Genomic DNA, 25431 nt, shown 5'->3' on the forward strand with positions numbered 1-25431 from the left:
ACCTGTGATATTGAAAAGTATTGTGGGAGGCTTTACCCCAATCCTTTCATACCTCGATGCCCTGTGCCTTTCTCTCTCTCTCTCTCTCTCTCTCTCTCTTTCTCTCTTTTTCTCCTTTTTTTTCTCTCTTTTCCCTTTTCCGTGTACCTTTTTGAAGCTGCAGACGAGAACAGTGAGTGAATGGCCTGCGGGAAACGAGTGACAGGTGAATCCCTAATTTTCCTGTCATCCACCAAAATCACCACAGCTAACAATGAAAAAAGCCGACCGGAAATCGAGTCGAAAAGTCGACGGTGAGGATCTGAAGTAGATATCGTTGACGCTAATTTATGGATTAGGTATCTTCTTACGGAGAGGTCGCGTTTTTTTTTTTTTGGTTTTCTTGTTCACCAATTGCGTCAAGCGGCAACTTTCAAGACGAATACACCGAGTGGAATTACCTGGGGAAAATCACTCGGCGAACAGTGAATTCAGTTTGGCAATATTCAAACTTCGATAATGCAATACTCGAAGTGTAACAGAACCGGACTGGTTCAGTGAGGAAACGAACGTCTTTTAACTCTCTGGTATTAATATATATGTCAGTTGAACTACCGTTTCTGCTCCTGGCCAGGGATTTGCACTTTGAATTTCAACTTCCATTTCTAACTTACAACTTCCTATATCGCAGACGAGACGGCGAATGTAAGACGGTGCCAAAGTGTGCGAACCAGGAAGTGAAATGTAACCAACTCGTGCCGTGAATGAAAACGTACTTTGATTATTCGAATTGACTCGATTATCACTGCAGGCTGGAGGACATTCGACGTCAAACCTACGCGCAGTTATCATTTTCCCACGAAATGTAATTCGGAACGGATTGTAAACAATATCTGTACGGGGCTCGAGATTTTGGTATGCCGGGTAAAATCTTTGTCTCGGGTATCCAGCTCTTCGAGGACGTGGGATTAGGATGATCTCCGTGAATGTTTGACGGCGGGAGGAAGGGAGGAAGGGAGGAATGTCGGCGATGCTAAACAGGTCGCATCTGTTTGCTGTCCGTAGTTCGTGTCCTCGCGTCAGGTCCTCCCTTTTGGCTAGTTGATATTCCGTTGTGGTCACGATGAAACGTGGCGGCGTCGTCCGACGTTCTTTTGCATAAAAATCAGAGCCTGCATCTCTGAATAATAAAAAACCCTAGCTCAGAGGCTCGCCGAGGAATCGCAATTCTCATCCATGCTCGTATGCAGCTGGAAAAAGTGATGACAACCGGCGTGATCTATTGGTCTCTAAAACGGTTTCGCTCAACCTACTCCCACCTGGAATCGAATTTCTCTCTGCGAATTAAGGACGAATGGGCTGTGTATGTTTGAATAAAAAGTTATGAAATACGAAAAGCTCGGTGAAATATTTACGGTAACGTCGTTATTTGTACCTATGAAGGTGAAATATGATGACACGATGTTTCTACTATATATACTACAGAAATGATTCGGAGAAATTGAAATAACGCGATGTGAAGTATGAATAATTTAAAATAACCTCTTAAAGTTAGAACGTTCAAAATGATTGAATTCTGGTATTTTTGATCCGATTGTAACGTTTTTGTAATAACTACGCCGTAATGGAAACTTTTTTGTGGCTATTATCCAGACGATTTATTGGGACCTAACCAGTAAGCAGAATCAGTTAATAAGTATTAGAATCTTATTAAAAAAAAAAAGAAAAACATCAGAGCTTGAGCCATTTTGAACGTCCGAATTAAAATCTTTTCTGAAATTGTCGATATCTTAGCTTTTGATATTCAAATTCGCGGTTGGATTCACTTCTATTACATGGGAGATGTGTCGTTTAACTCGTACTAAATATCGTTGATACAAACAAAACTGTAGGGTATTTTTTAAACAGTACATTTTCATCGTTTCCTATCTTTTGATTCAGACGGTACGGCCCATTCATTCTCAAGCCTGATATGCTATTTTGACTCGCGTGGATTTTAGACTATTTTTCACTCTCGCCAGCCTGACGTTGACGTCGAAACGAACGAGGTAAAGGTTTTCACCGGTAGTGTAAGGCCTATTGCGGCACAGGCCCATACAGGGTTCAGACACGGCTGAGGAGAGTCAAAAACCTACGGTGAATATAATGCAAATTTTATAGTGCCGCACTCTTTCCCCTCTTCCTATCTTCTTCTCTCTCTCATACACTCTTTCTCTCTCTCTCTCTCTCACTCTCTGTCCCTCTCCCTCGGGATAATAAAATGCTCAGTTTACGCGTCGATTTATCATCCCATTCCGGGTGGTAATATCGCATTATTCTCGCAATTTTTATCCCATCCCTGACAACAATGCCGATGTGCAATCAATATTCCCTGGCTCCTCAGTTCCGCCCGTCAGGTATCGAGGACAACAAATCATTTTTCAACCGTGAGTTGCGGGTATCACAAACGCGCAACGTGTCGGGACGGATGAAAAAATGAGGAATTGGATATCGCATCCTCAGGGCATTAATTGGCACGTCGCTCGTCAAAGAGTCCTTATTCGGCCGTTACTCAACCGCGTCTGGACCCCGTCACGATCAAGTCTACGAAGCCACTCCTTCGTGGGTCGGCCGACGACACCTTTTCGATTCTCTCGTAAATAGGCGAACCGGATACTCGGATGGTGTCCCATTCGCCTGCTCGATAATACGCCTTTCCCTGATCATTGGCTTGTTGTTAATTGCCGGCTTACGCCAGACGCCGCCGAGTCGCCGTTGAGCCGAGCTTGCGGCAAACAGAGAAGGTGGAAACGCTTCCGCAGTACATGCACACAGTCCTGTAAGTTGGAAACATCCGGAACTCACGCGTGTTAACACTCGCGCGCACAAACACTCGTCGCGCTGCAGTGCCCCCATACGTATAGAAGTTACTTCGCAAAGCTTGGCAGACTTTTAATTACCCCACTCGTGGCCGTATAATAATTAATTAACGCTCACCCACCGAGACAAATGACGATTGTCGAGCGGAACAAACTTAACCGACTCTAGTCGCACTCTCTCTCTCTCTCTCTCTCTCTCTGTCCTTCTCTCAAGCTTCTCGACCTCTTTAACTCGTGTTCGCACATCACAGCGTCTAACATCTCGCCTCCCGTAGCCGTCGGCGAAGACGAGGAAACTGCCCCCGGTTTACGAACCTTTTCATTCTCGACTGATAAAGAAACGCCTCGCCGGCGAGATCGGGCTTCCCGAACAGACGCATCCCCGTCTGGTATCGGGGAATCGTTTGTCTCGGGACGCGGGGAAGAGTTAAGCCCGCCTTCGCGGTGCGCGATCGAAAGATGGATGAAGGAAGCTGACGGAATGAAAACGCCAGAAACACCCGCCGGGGGTTGAACGTTTTCTAAACGAAAGGTCTGCGGAAACCGAAGCTTGCCTGAAAAGTTTTACTCGAAGAAAGGCAAATCCGTACTATACTTTCCCGTTTTATCACCTCGTAGATTCTTAATTAATTATGACCGACTGTCGCCCCCCTCCGGGAATTTATCCACCAAGGCGAAGGAGCCGGAGTGAGCAGAGTTCCCTTTACACATTTTTCATCTCTTCCTTTCGATTCTCTCCGAGTAATAATTGAAATTGGATGAAATCAGACCGGACTTTTGATGTACGGTTAGTATTTAATTAGCGAGCTTGACGGTAACTGACCCCTCCCTGACCCATGGAACTGAGGACGAACACGTATAACGACGGTAAATATGTTCTCGGTTCGCGTCCCGTGACTCAAACGTCGCGCATACGTGGCACTCGGCCAAACTCTCCCCGAATCGCAACAACCGATTGCTAAAAGTTCCTGCCGGAGGTCGTTTCGCGAGCGCATAAACAAATTGTTACGGTCCATGTCGACAATGGACCCTCGGGCACGGTAGATATAGCTGTACGGATAGTCCGCTGCGCTGAAAAGTTAAATTCGAATTCGGCAAGTGGTTCGGTAGCTCAAAACGATTGGGAACATGGCCAAGAAAAAACCACCCATTCTGCTAAATATTGTATATGTATTAGAACTTTGCACGGAACGATCAGTTCCGAGTTTTGTTTTCGCTTTTCATGCTCTCGCGATCCCGCTCGATTTTCATCCACATTCATCTATTCAATCTCGCGAGGTGAAATTTCCACCTCGTGAAACAAACCGTTACTTTCTTCCCGTATATATTGGCCTTCGCCCCGGATGAACAGCGGCATCCACTCAACAGACGTGTCTTAAATTAGTCGAAAGATAGGAAAACGGAGGGTCTGAATTTCTCCCGCAGGGAGAAAAGCTAGCTGCTGAGACCTTAGGATCGTTCGTTCGTTCGTTCGTTCGTTCCTTCCGTCCTTCCTTTCTTCCTTGCTTGCTTCCTTCCTTCCTTGTTCGTTCGTTCGCCTTGGGACCGACGTCGGTAGAAGAGGAGTTCGAGTTCATTTCGTGGCTGAACCGAGGTGGAGAGTGCGGTATAAGGTGGCGAACCAGTGAGGCAGTGAGCCGGTGAGGCGGCGAGGGTGAGAGTCCCTTGTTACCGAGGATGGGGTTAAGTTAGATTGCTACAAGACAGATCATAAATATCTTCCAGCCCGCTCACGTTACAGTATCCACTTAGTCGTGTGGTGGTGAAACGAGGTAGGCGAGTGTGGGTCTCACTTCGTTTCACTCTTTCTCCCGAAGCTTCTACCACTATTTATCTATCTCCTTTCTAAAGAAATAAAATTAAAAAACAATCAAATAAAAAGTGCAAGAGGGCCAAGGACGAAACGGGTGCTCGACACGATTAGCGCGGTGTATAACCCAGGCTTAATGAGATTAAATTTCTCCACGACTCTGAACCGAACACAAACTGGCACTGCGGTCGTCAAGAAGAGAGAAATATTATTTTCTAGGTTAAAAGGTGGGCTCGTAATGTCGCCTCAACCTACATATATATTTAAAGGTTCGAGACGTTTCAGCTGGCATTGATTTCCACCCTCTACTTAAAATCCTGCACACCATCCTCTTTCCGCTCACCCATGATTCTCTCTCTCTCTCTCTCTCTCCCTCTCTCTTCATCGTGGGAGATAAACCCAGGGAAATTTCTAACGATCCTAAACACCTGGTACGGGCTTGAGTCGAGGCATTAAAACGACCCCGTTACTCTACTCACTCTCTTTCTAGAGTGTTACGGAAAGTCCTGGAACTACCTGGTAGGTAATAAGTCGACCCTTCGGCGCGAATTTCAGGGACTATATGACTCGGTGTGGTAGTTCAGCTCAGTGGGGAATACGAGCAGGCAAAACGACCCGGATGCTCGAATAGGACGGTTCCTTCTTCGGTAGAACGAACCTTACTCCGATGTACCCACACTATCAACGATCTACGTGCGAACACATCCGCGTTACTCTCAAGACCTGCGTCAATTCGTACGATTGCCCGTGTGAATGAGGAGTTCTATTGTGGTCCCGGTTTCGGTCGTTTATTTTATCTTAATAGACCAGAAAACGATAAAGAAGAGAAAATCGCCCCGGTATTTCCGACTCACTTACTTCTACTTCCTTCCTTCCTTCCTTCCTTCCTTCCTTGGTTCCTCTCTTCACTATCACTCTAGGCGAGGAATGATGACCTAGCCAATCGCTACCAGAAGTATAAAACGAAATCACGAAACACCTCCAGGGTCCGGTACCTACAGGGCTTTCGGTATCGACCATCACTTTCGCCGAACGAGCTCCACACTTACACCTCGAATACGTGTGCTGATGCTGCTTTCGAGAAACCGTAAAACCTTCGATCAACAAGCCTTTTTCACCCGGCTATCGGCCCGCGATCAAAAGCTTGTAGTAGAAACCACGTTTCATGTCCTAAACTCCACGTCATCTCAGACGTGATAATATTGTGATACATTAATCCCGAACGCTGGAATGGTCCTCCAGCCTAATGTATTCGGTTATCGCTTTATTACCCAACGAATCTGTATATATATTTATACATGATATCATGTGCCTAGTCCAACAGACCTGAATCACTCCCTCGGGTCTCTCGAGCGATCATTTGTTTCCCTGTTCACTTCCTCCTTTACCGCTTCAACTCGGAAATCCGAAAGGTTTTCAGCTCTCGCTCCGGGTGAAAATCGAGGCCGTTTTAAGGCTCGCGAAATATCCATTAGAGCGAGAACTGGAGTTTACATTTTCGTTTTTAAAAATTGAAATACATATACATGAGAGAGAGAGAGCAAATAAGGAAAAACGTTAATGCAGCACCAGCTGCATAATAATAAACTGGGTCACGATTTCGTCAGCGCTCGGTTTTTAACTCACTGAGGCTGCAGCTGTACCAAATAAAGTTTGAACGAATTATTCCGTAAGCGCAGTTTGTGCTTTGATTTTCTTTTCTCTTAAGGCTTATCCTATTTTTTTTTTTTTTTCCTTTTTTGACACACACATCGTGAGATGACAAGCGGATTGGACAGTAGCTGGGTTGTTTGCCGGTACAATATTTACTCTTATTAGCATTGTAACGGCTCTCCTCTTCTGATCAACCGAGAGGATTAGCCAGATCCATTAGTTACAGCGCGCACAGAGCTCATATATTCCGATTTAATTCTCTGATCAAGAATCCGCGAAACGTCGGCCGTGCTCCGGCCTGCAAGCTCAAATAACTAACGATCGAACGGCTGTCTATGCGAGTAGAAAATTTATAGTACGCTACGGTATAATGGCCTTATACATCAGCCGCCGAATGAACACTCAGATACAGATAATGCAGGTGAGAGCTGCCGTGAAATATCTTCCGAGTCTTCGCCATCTCCTCCCATTTCGCGTCAAGTTTCCACTACCGAATTTGATCGCATAAAAAAAGAAAAGACGAATAAAAAACTATAGATAGATTTCGTTTTTCTTATTCGCTCGACTTCTTGGGTTGACTTATATGTTTATTTATTTACTTTCGTAGAATTGCAGTCGGGAGTTTCTTTTCTTCTCCCCGTCATTTCATTCTTTCCTCTTTTCCGTCGTACTTCTTTAATATAAAGTCTATACGTATATATGTATATCCCGGTCGTCGTTTTAACCTTTGCAAACGAGAAACGCCAAGTACACACTTCTGGCAAAGTTGAAACTCGTTGTTTCTAGGCGACCGAGACCGGCGTCCTTCGCACGTCTTGCAGGTGCTGCTGTTTTCTCCTTATTAGCACTGTCTCAAGTGTCTCGAGAGGTGGAAAAGCCGACTTCGACACCTTCTCATCCATATATCTTAATACTCGAAATTGACTGAAAGGTAAACTAAATTTTTTATAAAAAGATGACGAAGACAATCGGTAACACAGCTGAGGAAAGTCGTTTGTTATGTTCGACTGAACGGGCAACTAAGTTTAGGAGTTTCCCGTCTGAATTTTCTATCCTGGTATACATGTATACCAGGTATGCATGTACACCGCATACCAGCAGCACTTTGTGGTTAATGGGAAATTGTATATAGTTTCATCGCCATCTTGTTCTTCGAAAGTTTAATTACCTGTAAAGTTTGGGTAAAGCACGAATGTCAACCCATTAAGATTGTTACCAAGTTTTTATTGCCGCAGCCTTCTGACATAACTAAATGCAATAAACAATCCAAGTGCGATAGCAGTAATTTTCACACATCAAAAATCACGCGATATTGTAAATAAATTATAACTAGCTAACATAATTCAAGGGATCTTCGAAAATTTTCTACCTCGATCTGTCCGTGACGAAAAAAAGGTAATAAGAAAACTCGAGCGTATCGATCGCGGAGCCGCAAGTTATATTGCTTGAAAACGAATTTTTAAAGAGCCCCTGTATAAGGGATATCTACCGATTCAATTTCAGACTCGACCAATAAGCTGACAGATCTGGGGCGGATCCGAAGGGTTGAAGGATGTAATAAAAAATAATTACCTGTAAAAAAAAAAAAAAAAAAACGTGATGTGTAGATCTATATCAAATTTCCTTGTCGAACGTCTGTGCAGAGAGTTGTTCGAAGTCCAAAGAACGTCGCGGCCATTCCAGCCACTCAGCTTCCCCTAATTGTATACGGGAGGGTCCGACTTTTCGAGATGTTTCCTTTTGTTCTTATTATTAATATTTTCTCCTCGACTTTTTACTTCTTCATTTTTCGTTTTCATTTCATTCTATTGAAAACGAGGGAAAAAAATGTATGAATCCTTTTTTTTTTTATCTCGCATTTGAAGAAAAGGTGGTCTTGTGGCTACATCCGGCAATTATAATTCTCATTAACATTCCCACGTGGTGTGAAAAGCAATTAGCACCCTTTCGCGGACGGGAAAACGTGTTCGGAAAACGGCAGACGGGCAGCGGTGTCGTCTTCGGGTCGTAAGTCGAGATACCTGCGCAAAGGGTTCATTGTACGAAAGTATTATAAGGTGCGACGGAAATTACAGGGAGCAACAATTATTTTTCAATTTTAACTTTCCTTCCGGCGCTCGCACCTCTCGTTACTTAACGTACCTACCCATAAACGTATTTAAGCGGGGAATTCAATTCGTTCGGCGATATAATGTAATAGCGACTCTTTCACAAAAACTTGTAATCACGTGCCTGCTGCAGCTGCGGCGAGACGCTTTTCTGCACAGATTACACAGCTGACTGAAAAAGCTGAAGAGAAGCGGAGAGAAACGGAACGAGACAGTGAACGGAGATCGAAAAGTAAAGCGGTGGAAAAAGGAAACTGATTAAAAAATAAAAAAGAATGCTTTAAAAAAATATTAACGCACGAGCAATTTTGAATTACTTACGACCGGACGTCCCTTTACGCATCCGTTACTTTTTCTTCTTCTCTTTTCCCAGCCTCTTTATCATCCTCTTAATACGTAATAAAAATAAAATTCTTCCATCGGTCCTGTTAAGATGAAATATATTCTCCATTGGAAAATTTTTGGTAATTTTCTAGAGAAGGCTTGTTATTTATACATCTCGTATCAGGCGAAGTCTTCTCCATCTAAATTAATAAGCTACCTCGTACCAAATTGCGATTTCTTTTTCTTTTTGCACAACGGTTCTGGCGCGTTCATTAAACAAACGCTGCTGGTTCGTGTGCTCGTGTAATACTTATTGTTGAAATGAAATTTTCTGTACCGCACATCGCTGGCTGATATTAAGATTGATGAGGACGCAACGCGGCGCGCAGATGCAATTTAAGATCACCCTTCTTCTCTACCTCCGTGCCTACAAAATCTGTTATTGCTTATCCAAAACTTGGGGCTTCGCGAAGACTTTCCATTACAGCGGTATCCTTTAACGTAAACATTGGTAGAGTTTGCTGAAAATAAAATCAATTTTACAAAACGAAAAACTCTGTATGTTTAAAGTGGAAACCAACAATTATATCCGGTAATCGATTTTTCTTTACATGTTTTGAAATTTCATACTCGATCATGAATTGAAATTAATAGTCGGTTTAAGCGCCGATCTAAGAATGATAAAGAAAGGAGGGTAGGAGATCCGCACTTGCTACGCGCAGGGTGATAGCCGGAGTGAAATCCAAACCAAAAACCAGTAAAAAGTAAATTTCAATGCTGAAAAAAACTCGCCGACTCCCCTGAGAAACCGCTTGTTCCCCTCCGGGTTTTAAATTCTGCACGATACGCGCCCCTCGTCACGCCTCTTCTCGCCGTGGTGAAAATAAAAAAGATGAAGAACCACATATAACTAGAAAGAAACCCTGCACTTCACCCTTACAAGTCGCTGGTAAAGCGAAGCACGATTGGCCATATTCGCAGAGATATAATCTACAAGGCACAAGGGTATCAAACAGATGCGATGTATAGGCATTACTTCCACCCTCCTATACTTATATAATATTTCCACCTCCGCACATCCGGTTAAACTTCGAGACGAAGCGTAACCCTGTCCGACTGATTGATCGATTCCTTTTTTGCCAAACGAAATTTATTCCGGATCCTGCATGTGATACCCTGCAATCCTGTCGTATAAATTTCGCTCCTCGTATCACTTTGCTGAGTATAACGTATATACGTGTATATTGTATATATGTAGATAGACGCGTATGCAGGGAGGTTTTTACAGGTATACTCTAGAGTGGGTCTGAACCGTAAAACGTCAAATTCCCGAAACCGTTGGAACAAGCCATCGGAAAACGCGCCGGGTAAGAATGACCAAAAATATTCGATTATTTTTTCTCGACTAATCGAGTACGATCGATTATTTTTCAAAATCGATTAATCGACCGACTCAATTATCTTTCCTCACAATCGGTTTTTCTTTTTTACTCCCATGAACGACGCAAAACGATCTTAATTCATGTGACTAAAGTATCAATTATTATCATTGTCCTAAGTGAAATATAAATGAATGTTTTCGCACGACATTGAAAAATATTTTTTATGAAACTATAAATTATCAACAAACTTTTCCGCCATTAAGACTACGTACCGAAGTTTACGAAATTTTGGTTTCATCGATCATCGATTTAGGTCAGTCGACGCATCGATTATTTTTAACTTAGTGGCTATCGCTGACGCAGACGGTACGAACGAATTCGAATTCAAGAGAAAATTTTTTCTAACGTGTCGGTAATCGTTATACGCATATTCAACGTAGAATGTATAGATAGAAACATATTATGCCGCGGACAGGGGAAATTGCGAGATCGTAAAACGCCACGCTTATCGACTCTTTGATATCCCCATTACTCTAAGAGCACTCTCGCCTCTCGACTATTGACAATAAAGTAAATATTGGAGCTTCGGGCGTGCGAGAAGGCGAAGGAACGACGTCTTCCGATGCACCGCCGTCTTTTCACGCTTATAATACACCGACCGGCGTCTCTCACCTTTGGTACTCCGTGGGCTTTACTGCGAAGCGTACTTTGATCACCTTTTTTCATCCCCTCCCTATCATCAGAGCCTTTCCCTGATCAGGTCGTCCGTTTCAGAGGTCCGAGCGTTAGTTATTACCGAACGTGCATCTTCGGCAATTTTAATGAATTTTTAATGCCATTTAATTGCAGAGTAATAATTACAAGGTAAAGAATTGAACGGAGAATATCGCGAAGAAGAAGAAAAAGAATCGCGTTGGTCTCTCTGAAAAAAATTGATTCTCTTCTCTTCCTGCCACGTGTACTTTCCGCATGCGATTCTTGTCGCAAAATTACGATCCTCGATGCTTCTCGCTGTGTCTACGGCTGCAGAAAAGTTCGCGTAAACATTTTTTTTTTTTTTTGTTTTTTTTTTTTAACAACAATTGAAAGAAAGTGAAACCCTACGTAGACATTGCACCGGGCAGAAAATTGAATTGTAATATATCCTGGTCACAGGCAATTTCCGTTGTTAATAAAAGGAATCCTCGCACGTGCCGCGCGGTCTGTGAGAATTTTTGTCCCACCATCTGAAAGATACGGGAAACCATTTCTGTAAGCAAAATGTCATACAGTATGTATTCACATAACTGCGTTTATGTATGTATATTTTACCTATACGGATACGTATAGAAACGAAATTTTTTGTTCATTCTTCGCGGAAGCGAGTGCTGGATGAGAACCCTGTAAAGTGCAGCGCGAAAGAGCTCTGCGCTGGTAACTTAGTTTGTCAGCCTTCCGTCGACCCTTCCAGAGTCTCGCTTACTAGTTTAAAACGTGCCACGACCTTTCCCCGTGGGATTTTTATCCCTTTTTTTTTTTAAATCCATTTTTCGTTTTATCCATTTCGGTCGGATTTTTACCTCCCGCGCACGATGGGACCTTTTATTATACGTAAATACATTTACCGCAAAGAACTGTACGTAACATGTATGTGATACGTAGTTCGTTTCGAGAAAAGTCCGTTACTTGTTACTTTAAGAATACATTTGTAACCGAGTTTCAACGATTTATAAATATCGTAAATCTTGTGCTTGAAAGTAAGATCAATAAACACCGACTCACAGAAGTACAATTATTTTCAATCGAACAGAGTGAAAATTGTTGTTTTTTTTTCGCATTCAACGAGAAACTGCGTTTTACGTATTTCTTATTCGCCACACGTCGTTATATTTGCGAGAAATGTGAATAAATTTTGCATACCACTTTTAAACAACTCGTCCATATCTATCTAATCCAGGCTATATTTATTTATTTTTTCAGAGTTTACCGCAAACGCCGGCAGGATGTACCGGGGCGAAGGGTCTCAGCATCGGAAGCACTGGAAGCGGTAACGTCGGTTCTGTTCCTGGTCCGGGCCTGGCAAATGGAGCCAACGTAGAACATCCGGATCCGAGAGATAGTGCCGCTATCAACACCGAGCACGTGAGTAAGGCGGAGCCGCCTTCGCCTTTTATTCACCCCCATCCCTCGGCGGGGTTGCGCGTCCATTGCTCTCGGTGATTCCTCCGGTATATTTCAAAGTCAACCCTTGACACCCTTGAGGGCTGCCGAGGCAAACAGCGCGCCTACCCGACGGAGGCTCGAGCCGGGTTTTGCCTCCTTGCCAAATCAATATTGAGGAATTTCCGCCCCAGACGCGCCCTTCGCGCTTACTATATTTGTATTTACATTTCTTCTTCTTCTGCTCCCTGCAGCTTATACCGACGAGGGTGCCAGACAATCACCCAGTTGATATTCCCCGACGTTTCCACAATATTCAAACGAGAGAATTCATATCCCGCCCACTGTTGTACCTGTTACAATATTATTACTATTATTATACGTATAGAGGCACCCTTTTTGTATCTCTATTTTTTTTTTCTTTTTTTTTTTTTCTCTTTATTCTATCTTATGTTTTTTACCCCGTACGATTGAATCCTTTCTCGTACGAGAGACGAGAGGCACAAAGCTCTGGGGTTGGCAGATGTTACAGGTATACACGTTGAGGCCAAATCATCGTCTGTTTCTAAAACTAGGCCACGCCAGCAATAAACGCCGAAACCTGTAACTGTATATATATATATAAACGGTTTTATGGACGCCGCGTAGAAACACGTCTACGGTTTGGCACTATTACCATTTTAACCTCTGTGATTTAATCAACCTCCGGCAGCAGCGGCGGCCAATCTCCAAATGTCGTTATATTCACCGCTCGCGTCTCTTCATCCAATCGACGATTTTTGTCATCTGAAATATTTATCCAGGGGATCGTTTGACCAGCTCTGATTAATCGGGGAAAACATGCAAATTCGGTCACGTATTTAGGGAAATTTCGTTAACTGGTTGAAAGATAAAATCGTCAAAGTCCGTAAAAATTTTACAATCAAATCAGTACACCCACTGCTATCACGATCAAACGTTCATGCGATTATCGACAACTTAAAACGAGTTCCATTAACGATGCTGATGTTTTTTCTCTCCGTCGGTGAAGAGACGAGGGGGAAAAAAAAAAAATAACGGCACTATTCTCTCAATCAGGTAATTGGATTAAAACGTGACGTCAATCCGTGCATAACTGTGTTTTCTCCGGTTTCGACGAATCTTTTAATAATACGTACTGCAAAACCCAGATCCACGTATACTCTTTCGTGCATCCAGCTGTAATGGCGGGGGTCTGGTTTAGGGTTGAAATTGGTCGTCATGTTACCCCCAGAATTACTGGTGTCCCGATAATTCCAGCTGTCTGTACACGAAATTACGGCTCGTTTGTCTAACTTTATTAATTTTAGTCATTCGCGCTGGTATTGTCAGTTTTTTATTTTTCTATTTATTTTTTTTTTTTTATTTTGTTTCTTCCCGAGGGAGGGACAAATGCAAGGTTTTTTAATGATTTTTTTTTTTTTTTTTTGCACTCATACGCCCACGTTGATTTTTACTCGTAAAGTAAAGCGTTATTTTTAATTCTATTTGCGATATAAACACGACGAGAGAACAAACCGTGAAAAGCAGTCAACAAAAGATACTGCATCATTTTTAACTTTGACAACAAAAACGCTTCGTGAATAATTCAACCCAGGAGCGTAAGGCATAATATATATGTATATATAAACTCGGATCGAGTTTGAAAAATTTTTCACCTCTCGACGCAGACTTTTCGATTATTTTATTCGCATACATGATCCCCTTTTATCCCCATCTCGAATTCACCCGCGGGGGGTTAGAAATCAAGTCGAGGAAAAACACGGGGGCGAAACCTTGGCGTAAAAAACATTTCGCGCAAAAAGTAAAGAAGGAATAACCGGCAGAGAACGAAGAACAATGAGAGAAGAAGAGGAAACGTTTCACCTTCGCGTATTGGTATTCGTGTACGTATAACGTGGGTGTGCGGTGCAGGTACGGGAAATTGCAAAAGGAACGGGACGAGGGATCCCTGATGATAAGATGGCGAAGTAATTTTCGGGAATCACCTTTTTTCCGGTAATAAGAGAATGGTGGTCTCCGCAGGGAGGCGCCCCCAGCAAAACTATTATTTACCGTCTCAGTTCCACGCGTCTCGGATCAGAACTCCGAAGTTATCTTCAACACCCTCCTGCCTCGACCTACCAGGCAAAAAAACTTGATTAACACGCGCGGAATTTGTCTGCAGCCTTGCGAAAAATCGCTGAAAGAATGAAGAAAAAAAAAAAGAAATAAATAAATAAAGAAAGAAAGTAAGAGAAACCAATCCAATAATTGCTCCGTTTATTCTCTCCTTTTGTTTATACGTTTCTTCTGTTGTTTCCTTTTGTTTTTTTTTTTTTCGAATAGGGGAGAAATTTCTCTATAGGCCAATTCACGCAGCATACAGCGTTGATAGTTTATACGCGTGTGGGTGTATAATAAATGAAAAAACAGAACAAAAATAAAGCCAAGTTTAATCAAGTCTGTATTGTGTCAGTCACGCGGACTGCTTTCAGTCTTTCATTTCGCAAATATTCGCAAACGCCCGTTGACATGTTAAATCAATGCGACATATGCCGCTGCTGCTGCATGTGTATTGTTCGTTTGAAAAATGAATACATATTCCAGACTGAATTGTCGACGAGCTGTTTTTTGTTTTCTTTAATTTTTGTTTTGTTTCTCGTGCCTTTTTCACTTAATTAAAAAATATTTACCGAAAGTTGCAATCTCTACCGAAAAAATGGCCAAATTTTATTCTTCAGAAAAATCTGATTCGATATTTATCTACTATTCTATAAATCGTCTCCGTCAAAGCGAGCCTAAAGAATTTAGAAACCATCCCCCCTCCCCAGTCCATTGACGCTGTTTCAGCCATTGCGCTTTGTCGGGTTTATCAGTCTGACTGGGCAGCGGTTTTGCCTCTTTTACCTTTTACCTCTTTGGTCTACACTTTTCTTTCTTTTCTCTCCTTTTTTTTCCTTTTTTTTTTTTATTGTTTCTATTTTTTCATCTCGACCCCTATTACTTCCCATTTCCTATTTTCGTCTCCCTCGTTCACTCTCTCTCTCTTTCTCTCTCTCTCTCTCTCTCTTGCTCTCTATATTTTTCTCTTTCCCTTCCGTTCCTTTGTTCTGTTTTTACTCCATTCTTTTATTTTTTTGTTCCTAATCTTTTTATCTCTTTCATTTTCATCGGATGCCTCCCGGTCCGTTTGAACGATTCCGTTCGAAATTAAAACCTTTATCCGACAATGGGTGCACCGTCGCAGCTTCAACGTCGGAACGCGTCCATCGATGTATTATACCTATATTGAGGAAAAATCGACAGACCAACGCCGACGAACGCCGATCGGCGTATAGATTTATCCCGAAAACAGAGGCATTTTCGAAAGCGCACAAAGAGATACGTAGTAGGTACGTACCTACCGTTATTACTTTTGCCGATCATAGTCCGCGGTGCACGACTGCACGGAAAATTAAAGTCGCTGGCTGTAGATGTGTGCGAAATTAAACAGCAAAGAAAGGAATTCATTGTTTGCTCGGCCGTTCCCTTCGGAATTTGAATGGGCCGTTTTTATACATGCGTATATGTATAGCTACTGATCTACATAGCCACTTTGTTGGTATAACATTATAACGCGATGGTACGTACAGTACATACATAATATATGTGTAAGGGAAAATTTTCAACGTTATACCAACCGAGTATATATTATACAATTCAGCACCTCGTTTCATTTTGTTACAGACCATTGTCCCCGGAACGATGAACATTTCGTTTCATTTTCATATCGTTTTTACCACAAGTATATTATATTCACAATGTTTGATTGATGGTGTACGTACACGGGAATATTAAGCATGGAACTGGATCGTATTAGTGTAGCTACTCAACGCCTGAAAATGAATATCCTTAAGGATGCACCTGCACCGCTGTACGTATAACGTACTTTTATACACACGCCGGAAGTAGGTGTTTTTTTTTTTTTTTTTATTCAGCCGAACGTTTTAAACCCTCCGCTTTAATATTCACGAGGGTATTTTCACCGGCCGCACAAGCTTGCCGGGTGAAGGGCAATAAAGCGCAATTTTCTCCCCGAAGATTGGTGCAACGGCCCGAAGGAGCGGATGGCTGATGGTGGAACGTTAGAACGTTGCAAGTACCTAATACAACCTTAACTTAACCGGGGTGACGTTGCGGGGGAGGCGAAGAAGAGAAGTTGAGAGAAAATAGATCCGGTGAGATATTGGAAGGTGCACGGACGAAGTGGGTCACAGTTTAGGAGAAAGAGGGAAGGGGGGGGGGTGGTCCGGATAGATAGAGAGAAGGAGAAAAAATGTATGTTGCAGGGAAAAAAATCGGGGGAGAAGGAAAAGAGAGCAAAAATTTATGAGGGGGGGGAGGGGGGATTAATCCTTTCCTCCTGCAGGTTCACCGGAAGCTGATCGAGACGTTCAGCTCTATGTATATATACGTGTCTATGTAAAGATCATATATGAAAATATGGTATAAAAGTTGGCAAATTCCTGGAGGACACCTTTGTACTGTCGAAATCTACTTTTTTATGCACAATTATACAAAGGTATAATAATTATTGAAACGAAGTAATTAGGAAACACAAGTTTTAAACGTGTCCAGCTTTATTTCATAATATTATGTAATATTGTAAATTGCGTTTTTTTATTATTTTTAATTTGCTTGGGCGATTAACTCTGAAGTAATGTTCGTATCGCGGGCAGCTTTATATCCGTGGGGATAGAACGAAAGGGTGAATACCTGGTAAATTGGAATTTGTTTTTCACGATGTTTGTTCGCCTGTTTTTTTTTTTTCCATAAATTTTGATGATAAAGAATTAATTTTTTCTCGCTTCAAGCTATAATTGGCCAGTTTTTTTCACGCTTTTTAAGCTGCTCGTTTTGACCGTTTCTTTTTTCACCTTCTCCTTTACAATTTATTTATGTGCATCGAGCACGTGTAAATGGAAAATATATATTCTTGTTATTGGTTAGAGATACCATCGTGAGAAGAAAATCAGGCGATCGAAGCCGAAGTTATCCGTATGTTACACGTGTGCGAAGCAATAAGAAATTTAACATTATAACAAGTTTATAAAAAATCCCACAAATTCCGCAGTCCAATCGCTGGAATACGAATTTACTTACCGGGTGTATAATTATCTGTTTATACATTTTTTATCTTCTTTCCTACTTGCATTCCGATCAATCTTCTGGAAATTAATTCTTATTCGCGGAAAGTTTTAGCTGAACAGACGTCGCTCATTGCTATAAGTATAATAAGATAACGGAGCAATTATAATCGGCTTTATTATCGGTATGTATTGTTAAAACACGGTGTTATTTGTACGTTATTTTTATACGCATCGTTTCACTCTCATATACCTTTTATATATTTTAATGCGCTTGTAAAGCGACATTAAAAGTCGTTGAATTATATCGTTTGTGTTTTCATTCGGCTGTTATTTCTCCGCCGTTGTGTGTACCTATTGTTATACAGTCTGCGGCAGCGTAATCGTGTCGTAAAAGCAATCAAATTTTCTCGCAACTTTTTTCCCTGCACCGCAACCACCACCACCACCACCTTGTGCTGTAGAAGTTTCTGTGTTTTTCCGTCGTCTGATTTCCCTCACTTTGAATGCGTTATATGTACAAAATGCAGTATACCATTTATACGAGTTTACGTTGCCTCGGGTTAGCCAGGCTTAATATCGTGAGCCGAGTACCTTTTATTTTGCAAATATTCAGCAATTGTACAAAGTCTCGTGTAATAACTTTACGTCTATTCCGTGAAATGAAAACTTGCAAAGATTCGTCTTTCACCCGCAATTTACATCTGCGAAAATTAACCGCAATCAAATTATAACCGTGGAACGAAGGTATTGAGCAAACCGCGGAAAAAGAAACAAACAGAGATACTAATTAAATCCTAAAACAATTAGCTGCACAGCATCGCGGAGTCTTATAATTGCAAAGAAGGATAATAACGAATATTGAAAGAATAATTTCTCTCTCGTTCTCTTCTGCCGTCCCTGCAAACCGAGCTTTCAAATCGTCCGCTGTTTTGCCATATCAATATTCATTACACCCTGCCAATTATTCAGCATACGCGATATTCAAAAATGAAAAAACACCACGAGTAATTCAACAATAAAAAGTATATTGAAAGAATTAGCTTGTACGCCGAGCCGTCGATTTCACGTATAATTTTTAATTTCCATCAAGATCTTGACGATTTGCTTGCAAATTTCTTTGGGAAAAAGCACCAACGTCGTTTATAATATTAGAAAATCCGTGCATGAATACTTTTATTGGAAATATCGAATTTGAAATATCCGCGCGAGGCTTTCATACTCGTACAAAAATGACAAAAACTTTATTTACCAATGTTCTCAATTCTTTCTCGAAACGCCGATTTTCCAAATTCTAAAAAATTTGTTGACCTGATCATCTCATCATGCCAAAGCGAAATTTTTGAGCGCGACACGTCCATCAAGATCGTCGCTCGCTCTGCGCGATGCTCTAAATTCATTTTGGCACATGCCCACACAAAACGCAGCAGAGAACGGAGCTTAAAAAACCGCAGCGAGTGTTGCGGTCGGGTTGACGCAAAACGAGGAAACTGAATTTGTGACAAAACAGTAAACCCTGTCACCGACGCCACGCGCCTCGTAGCAAACTTTTTACTAGGCTAAACAAACCCCGGCAACCCCAGACGAGCTTTCGTTGACCCGTGTGCGGAGCTTTCGCGGGATTTCCTTGGCTTAGATTTGACTGAAACCGAAAACCGTGAGCCATCATGTTTTTTCTTCCTTCTCGTCGTCACCTTCGTCGCATTTTTGTAAAAGAAATATTATCCTTATCTTTTGCTCTTTTTTCGTCTCCCATTCGTTTAACCCATTACAACTTAGGCAGAGAGATAAAAAAATATCCGCGTTATTTACGTACTTATATCGCAGATGTCATCTATATATATGTATATAATAATAATTCGTGAAGGAGTAAAACGAAGAAAGCCGAGAAAGGAGCGTTTCAAGGAAAAGACTCGGACGCGATTGTCGAGTACTTGATTAGAAACGATGAGGAAAGTTTGATCTCACGATCCAACTTGAATTCGCTCCTTCGTATACCTACCTATACGTATACCTATGCGTTACAATTTATACCGTACGATTATACCAAGCGAGGATCTCTCCGGGAAAACTTATCTTGGCAAGGCAAATTTGTCACAGGTATACCTAGCTGCCGCTTGCGGAAGGGACATCAGGGGAATGTTTGCACCCGCAAATTAGTTTCTCAATTTACTTTCGGTAACGTACGGACTCCCCCCCCCCCCCCACACAGCAACCAACAACCTGCAAGGATTCATTTATTCATTTACCGAGTTTGAAAATAATGGCGAAGACGAATCAGGTGTGTGAAAATTTTTACATAATACCCAAATCATCGCGTTGTCCCGTTTCGTTTTATACAGGCGCTGGTGTATCGGGATGGGAATCTGGTCTCTGGCTCGTTGGAGGCGCTCGTCCAACACATGGTGCCAACCGAGGAGTATTATCCGGACCGCGCCTACCTCTTCGCCTTCCTCCTCAGCGCCAGACTCTTCATAAAACCACACGAGCTCCTCGGCGAGGTTTGCGCTCTATGCGAACTCCAGCAGAATCTCACCGGCGAGGGTGGAAAGGTGAGAGATACGAATTTTCTGCGATCATAAGTGGAGATTTCCTTGAAAGCTTCCGCCGTTTCTTGTACTCACGATTAGTGATATATGTGTCTTTGGAAATGGCTGTGCAACAGATTTTAAGTGTAAATTATCGGGATATTTGTATATTCGTATGGATTTCGTTGGGTATATGAAAAAGACAACGACACTGACGCTGACGATGAGAGACTCTGGGATTGATCGATTTTCCCAATAGAATACAAGGAAAATAATTCCGCTTCACCAGGAGAGGCTTCATCGGTTCGTTCCAAGACTCGTCCAGCTCTTGGCCGAGTGGACGGAGACGTTCCCCTACGATTTTCGGGACGAGAGAGTCATGAGTCACGTGCGGGCCATCACCCAGAAAGTGGCTGCCGTCGACGCAACCGCCAGGCAAGAGGTTTCGGCTCTTCTTCAGAATCTCTTGCTAAGGTTAACGGCCTTGGAAAGGTACGAGGAAGGACTTGCAGGATTAGCGACCGAAGCCGCCGCCGAGCAACTCACTCAGGTAATAATTGCAGCAGGCGTGATTCCTTATTTTATTACCACTCCTCCTTACACTGCCGGAATCAATGGATTCTGCGATTTTTGAATGCCTATAGAGAGAGAGAGAGAAATTATGACTACGAAATGGTAAAGTAAGTCCTTTGCGTTGCCTGTTTGTAGGTAATTTGTGTGATACGCTTTCGCGTAATTTCTATGTAGAACACAACGAGATGTTGTTAAATCACGAAATCCTGTACTTGTATAATATGAAAAGTATATAAATGGGCTCGTTTGAAATATACGGAAATCATGAAATCGCGTGTTCAATCTAATAACCGCGAGTAAACAGCGTAGCGTTTTATTTTCCGAGAAAGAGTGCGAAATTTCCGATGAATCGTAGGTATGACGAAGGATTACGATTGGTGAGAAAAATTTTCCTCTTTCTCGTTCCTGTGTTTTTTTTTCTTTTCTTTTTTTTCCCTTCATTTTTCATCACCGTTGTTTCATTCGTATGCGCAGAAATGATTTATTTTCTACCTATATATGCTAAGGCGAAATTAATCGGTCGATTTCAATGGAATTAAACCAGCGCGTATTTCGTACTTCAACTTGTATAATACCGTTTCTAATTTCTCTCCGGGGTTTCCTTAACTGTTCAAGTAATTCAATTTTGCCCGACATATAGGCGATACTTACCCAACCCCGTGTACTTGTATTACATGTGCATTAACACGTATCTATAATAAGCATGTATGTACTTCTATCTAGCCACGTACCTATCTACGAACACGCCCAACTATGCCGTACATCTCACTGTACTTCATGAAAATTAGATTATGGGTAATTTCTAATTGAATTGTATAGTTACTATAGTTAGACACGCCGGCCGTAACGAGACAATTCAATAACTGTGTTGAATCAGTTGGAAATTTTAACGTTACGTATCAATGCGTACGCAAAGTTTCAAATAAAATTGATATACTAGTACGGATACGTTCAGCATCCGTTTAGTTAATTCTGCTCAGAATAACTCTACGTCTGTATTGAAAAAAAAAAACAATCTATCCGAATAATTCTGCTTTACTTTGTCGTTATTTATTTTATTTTTTTCATAACATTACCATGAAAAGATTTAATCCATGAAAACCTGAGTACCGAAAACACATTCAAAACGCTATTCAATCGGCTTACATCGTTTTTGTTCAACCCCGGAACGAAGGAAATAGCGTGGGGATTCAGAAAGGATTATCAGATAGTTCAAAAAGCCTTTTGCTCCGTTTAAAAGCTCCCTTTCAGTCCTGATCTAATTCGTCTGAGAATCGCATAACGCGCTGTCAAGCTGAAGCTTGAAGGCAGTTTTTCTTGTACCGTAACAATTTCTACCATAAAATTTTCCCGGAAAGGATTTTATATGAGAGATTATCTTCAGCAAAGCGAAAATCTCTCGACAATTTCTTCTCGAAACTTTCGTTTTCGTCTTTTTACTATAACTTGCACCTTTAGTTACAACTCGGTTAAACCATTCGCGTAACTTTTGCGATGAATTTTTAACAAGAGCTTTCGTAGCATACCTATTGAATTAAGAGAGGAAAAAATCGTACGAATAAAAAATCTCCAACTTTCCGATGCCTACTTTTCTCTCTACCTTCCGCATACTTGTAATTTTTTCATCGAAAAAATACGTGCCATCGTCAGGAAGACAACGAATTCTTCGAGCAGTATGGTAATTTTGCTAATTTATAGATATTTCAACAAGTTTCGCAAAAACTGGCTCAAGCTGGAACGCGGAATTCTCAGAGGTTTGATATAACACCATTTTCTAGCGGTCGTGCGCTTACGTCATGCGAAGCAAGGGGAAGAAGAAAAGGGAAAAATTGTATCCCTGTTTTGCGCGTCGAATTACGTTACCCTGGACAAATCAACTCCGAGTGTTGGGTTTTCACACCGTTAGTAACGAGTGAACGCAATTAACACGTCCGTGTCGGCCGTGCGGAGGATAAGAAGACATGAAACGTAGGCAGGTATCCGTGTAGTTAATGCCTCAGTTGGGAGGACTTGAGTGACACACTGTGCTCGGTGCATGGTATTATAAAAAGCGAGGGGAGTAGTTAGTCCGGGGAGTGAGAGGCGCGTCTAAAAAAGAGAAAAAGAAAGGAAACGAAGGTGAGAAAACAAGGCGGCAAGCTTAATTGGAACGTTAGCAATTCTGCTCGAGAACTAAACCGCATACGTCCAACTAACTTTTTGCACGGAACTGCAAGTGTTTATTTTGCTAAAGATTCTCACTCGTGGCTTGTACCTTTATTTAGCCGCTGAACCGATATAACTAGACGTAAAATTGAAACATTTGAACAAAAATGATTTCTACAATTTGGCAAACAATGTTGAATCCAGAAATATAATTTTTTTCCCCTAAACATCTTTTCGGTCGTTGTAAATTATCGGATTGATATATTTTTCTTTTTTTTATTCGCAGCATCGAGTAACGAGATTTCAAGCTGAACAAATACTAGTTTCAATATTTGTATACCTACGTAGACGTGACTTTAGCACGTTATCAAATTCGTCAGTGATTTTATTCGCGGATGCACAGAATTTAGGAAAGTATTCCTAATCACAAATTTGCACTCGCACGTTTTTCCGAAGTATCAAAAATATCGGTTTGAAGTACGCGTTGCTGTAAGCATGTTCCTGGGTATATAAATTATACGTGAAATATAATTTCTCAAGTATAGGATAACGATGCAATCTATCATCCATAAATAAGGAGATTCTAATCTCGGCGATATTAATTCAAAGCTACTTTTCTGTAAACTCAGGCCCGATACTGTTACAAGTACACACCATGAAAAAATGGTAATTTTTTTTTTTTTAATTCCCTACCGAAGCAGCATCGCCTGCACAAACGTGATAAATTCGTACAGATTAGACCTTCTGAAAGTCTTGGATTAACGAAATTTTGCCCCCTCCCCGTTGATTAGCAAGGGATAAAAGTCACGTATAGACCATCGAGCAAGGAGATGGTAGTCGGATAGGTTATAGGTCGATTCAGGGATAATGTGTATAAAGAGCGGCGAAGCGAGAGGGGCAAAAAAGTTAAGAAGAAAAGAAAAGAAAAGAAATAAAAAGGGAAGAGGAGAGGATAGAAAGAGCGAATTTTTTGAATTAGCGTCGGGTTTTCTCTGCGGAGAGAAGTAAAACCTGCTGCTGCTGCTACTGCTGGTGCTGCATTGTGTACGAGAGGACAAAGATTCGCCATAAAAACGATAAGAGAGGACACGGCCGGCCTTATGAGAAGGCTTTGAAGCTCCTCCCCGCAAGCACACATAGCATTTTAGCTTTCGGGGGGTGGAAATGAATAAAAATAGGAGCGGTCAAACGGAAAGGGTCAAATAAAAAACGGATTCCACGGTTTTGTCGACGATTATTTTCTCCGGACCAATTATTGCGCACCGTATATATTATACCTATACGTTCTTGTGTAAAAAATTGCCCCCCTAGCGTTACGCGCGCGTGTGTGTGTCTGTGTATATATTTATATATATAATATACATATACGTACGTGTTTTCCGCGGGAGGTCCGAACAGACGCGCCATGCAGCGGGGACAAAATTGCTCGCTTGGGTATTTTAATGGAAAATCTATACGGGCTATATGGCCGTTGTTCCGCAAGCTTCGCGTATAAACGCGGAGCAAACGCTGCGGTGCGTATTTTCACCGTCGCGTCGCCTCCTCGTCAACTTTGTTGTCGTAGGTAATATCGCGTAAGGTTGCACGTCAAGGCAAGATTCGAGAAAGTTGTGATTTTTCCCGGTTGACGCCTAATTGAAGAAGGCTCGCAGATTTCTCGAGGTCGTTAGAAGCAAACGCGGGATGATATTTGTAACATCTATAAGCACAACTCGCCTCACAGCTTTACAAGGCGGTTTTATTAAATCTTTGACTCAATTCCCCGCCGCCTAAAGTGCTTAAACGTTATCGCGTTAAAGCCAATTCAAACTTCCGCGCTCATAACTAACTACAGCCAGTTTACCGCCCTCTTCAACTTGCTCCTGATGCACTGTCCTCCATTCCGTCTACATAGATGTACATATGTATATACATACATAGATATATGTATACGACTCTCGAGGGCTGCTGCGCGGAATCTCTTTTTTATCGATTTTTAACGAGCCAGCAAATTTCTTCGCGGTCGTTTCCGGTCCTGAGAACTTTCTCAACCAATCCTCTTTCGCGTATTTCTTTCGGTGCAGCGAATCGCTAACCGATTCAAGGGATGAGTTATAAGTTGTTCTACGCGGAAATGAAGTAAATTCAGATTGAGTCACGTCGTGTGCGGCAAATTTTCTTCCCAGTAGCGAAAACCGAACGATCCGGGATGCTGAATATCTAAAATTGCTGACGACCATTGACGATCGTTCACTCTTTTGCCGAAGTTATAAATAACTCAGCTCTGTATCGTTACAACGAAGTCACTCGTTCTTAAGATAGATAAAATAAATGTTTATGAAATCCAGATTTTTTTTTATCTCGAAACATTTTTTTATACCGAATTTTGTGCATCGAATTTCGAAATATCGTTGTTGTAATCGACTCGTGCCTGATTTTCCCTCGGCGAATACTTGATATTTTCAGTCTCGACTATGCACACAACGATAACGTTAATTAACGCTTAAAGTTCACAGACTACGAAACCTCTAAAATGGTATAACGCGAGCAAGCATAATTGTTACAACACTCATTATCGCAATTGTTATCCAGTTTCAATGAACCGTACACAACGAGGAGAGCAACAAGAACAGAATTGCACTTCGGAGCTTTCGCAGGAAACCTCTTGTTTAATACTCTTGAACATTAAATTTGCGAACCCGCAAAGCGTAATTTACAATAATTATATTCCAGAGTAACAAATTGCGATCAATTTACCAAATGTTTCATCTATACATATATATATATATATATAAGATATGTGTGTTTAAATTTAGTTACACCCGTG

The 25431-nt window shown here is 41.7% G+C and overlaps 1 protein-coding gene across 1 annotated transcript in view; it reads left to right on the plus strand.

Annotated features, from left to right (window-relative positions):
• The window catches only part of LOC124302430 (uncharacterized), a 190934-nt gene that overhangs the window by 153885 nt on the left and 11618 nt on the right, over positions 1-25431 (plus strand). Inside the window, exons 4-6 of the mRNA XM_046758623.1 lie at positions 12074-12235; positions 19722-19931; positions 20197-20457. Coding sequence (XP_046614579.1) covers positions 12074-12235; positions 19722-19931; positions 20197-20457 — 633 coding nt within the window. The remainder of the gene's footprint in view (positions 1-12073; positions 12236-19721; positions 19932-20196; positions 20458-25431) is intronic.

This window comes from Neodiprion virginianus, chromosome 1, assembly GCF_021901495.1.
Source record: "Neodiprion virginianus isolate iyNeoVirg1 chromosome 1, iyNeoVirg1.1, whole genome shotgun sequence".
In the NCBI taxonomy this organism is placed as follows: domain Eukaryota; kingdom Metazoa; phylum Arthropoda; class Insecta; order Hymenoptera; family Diprionidae; genus Neodiprion; species Neodiprion virginianus.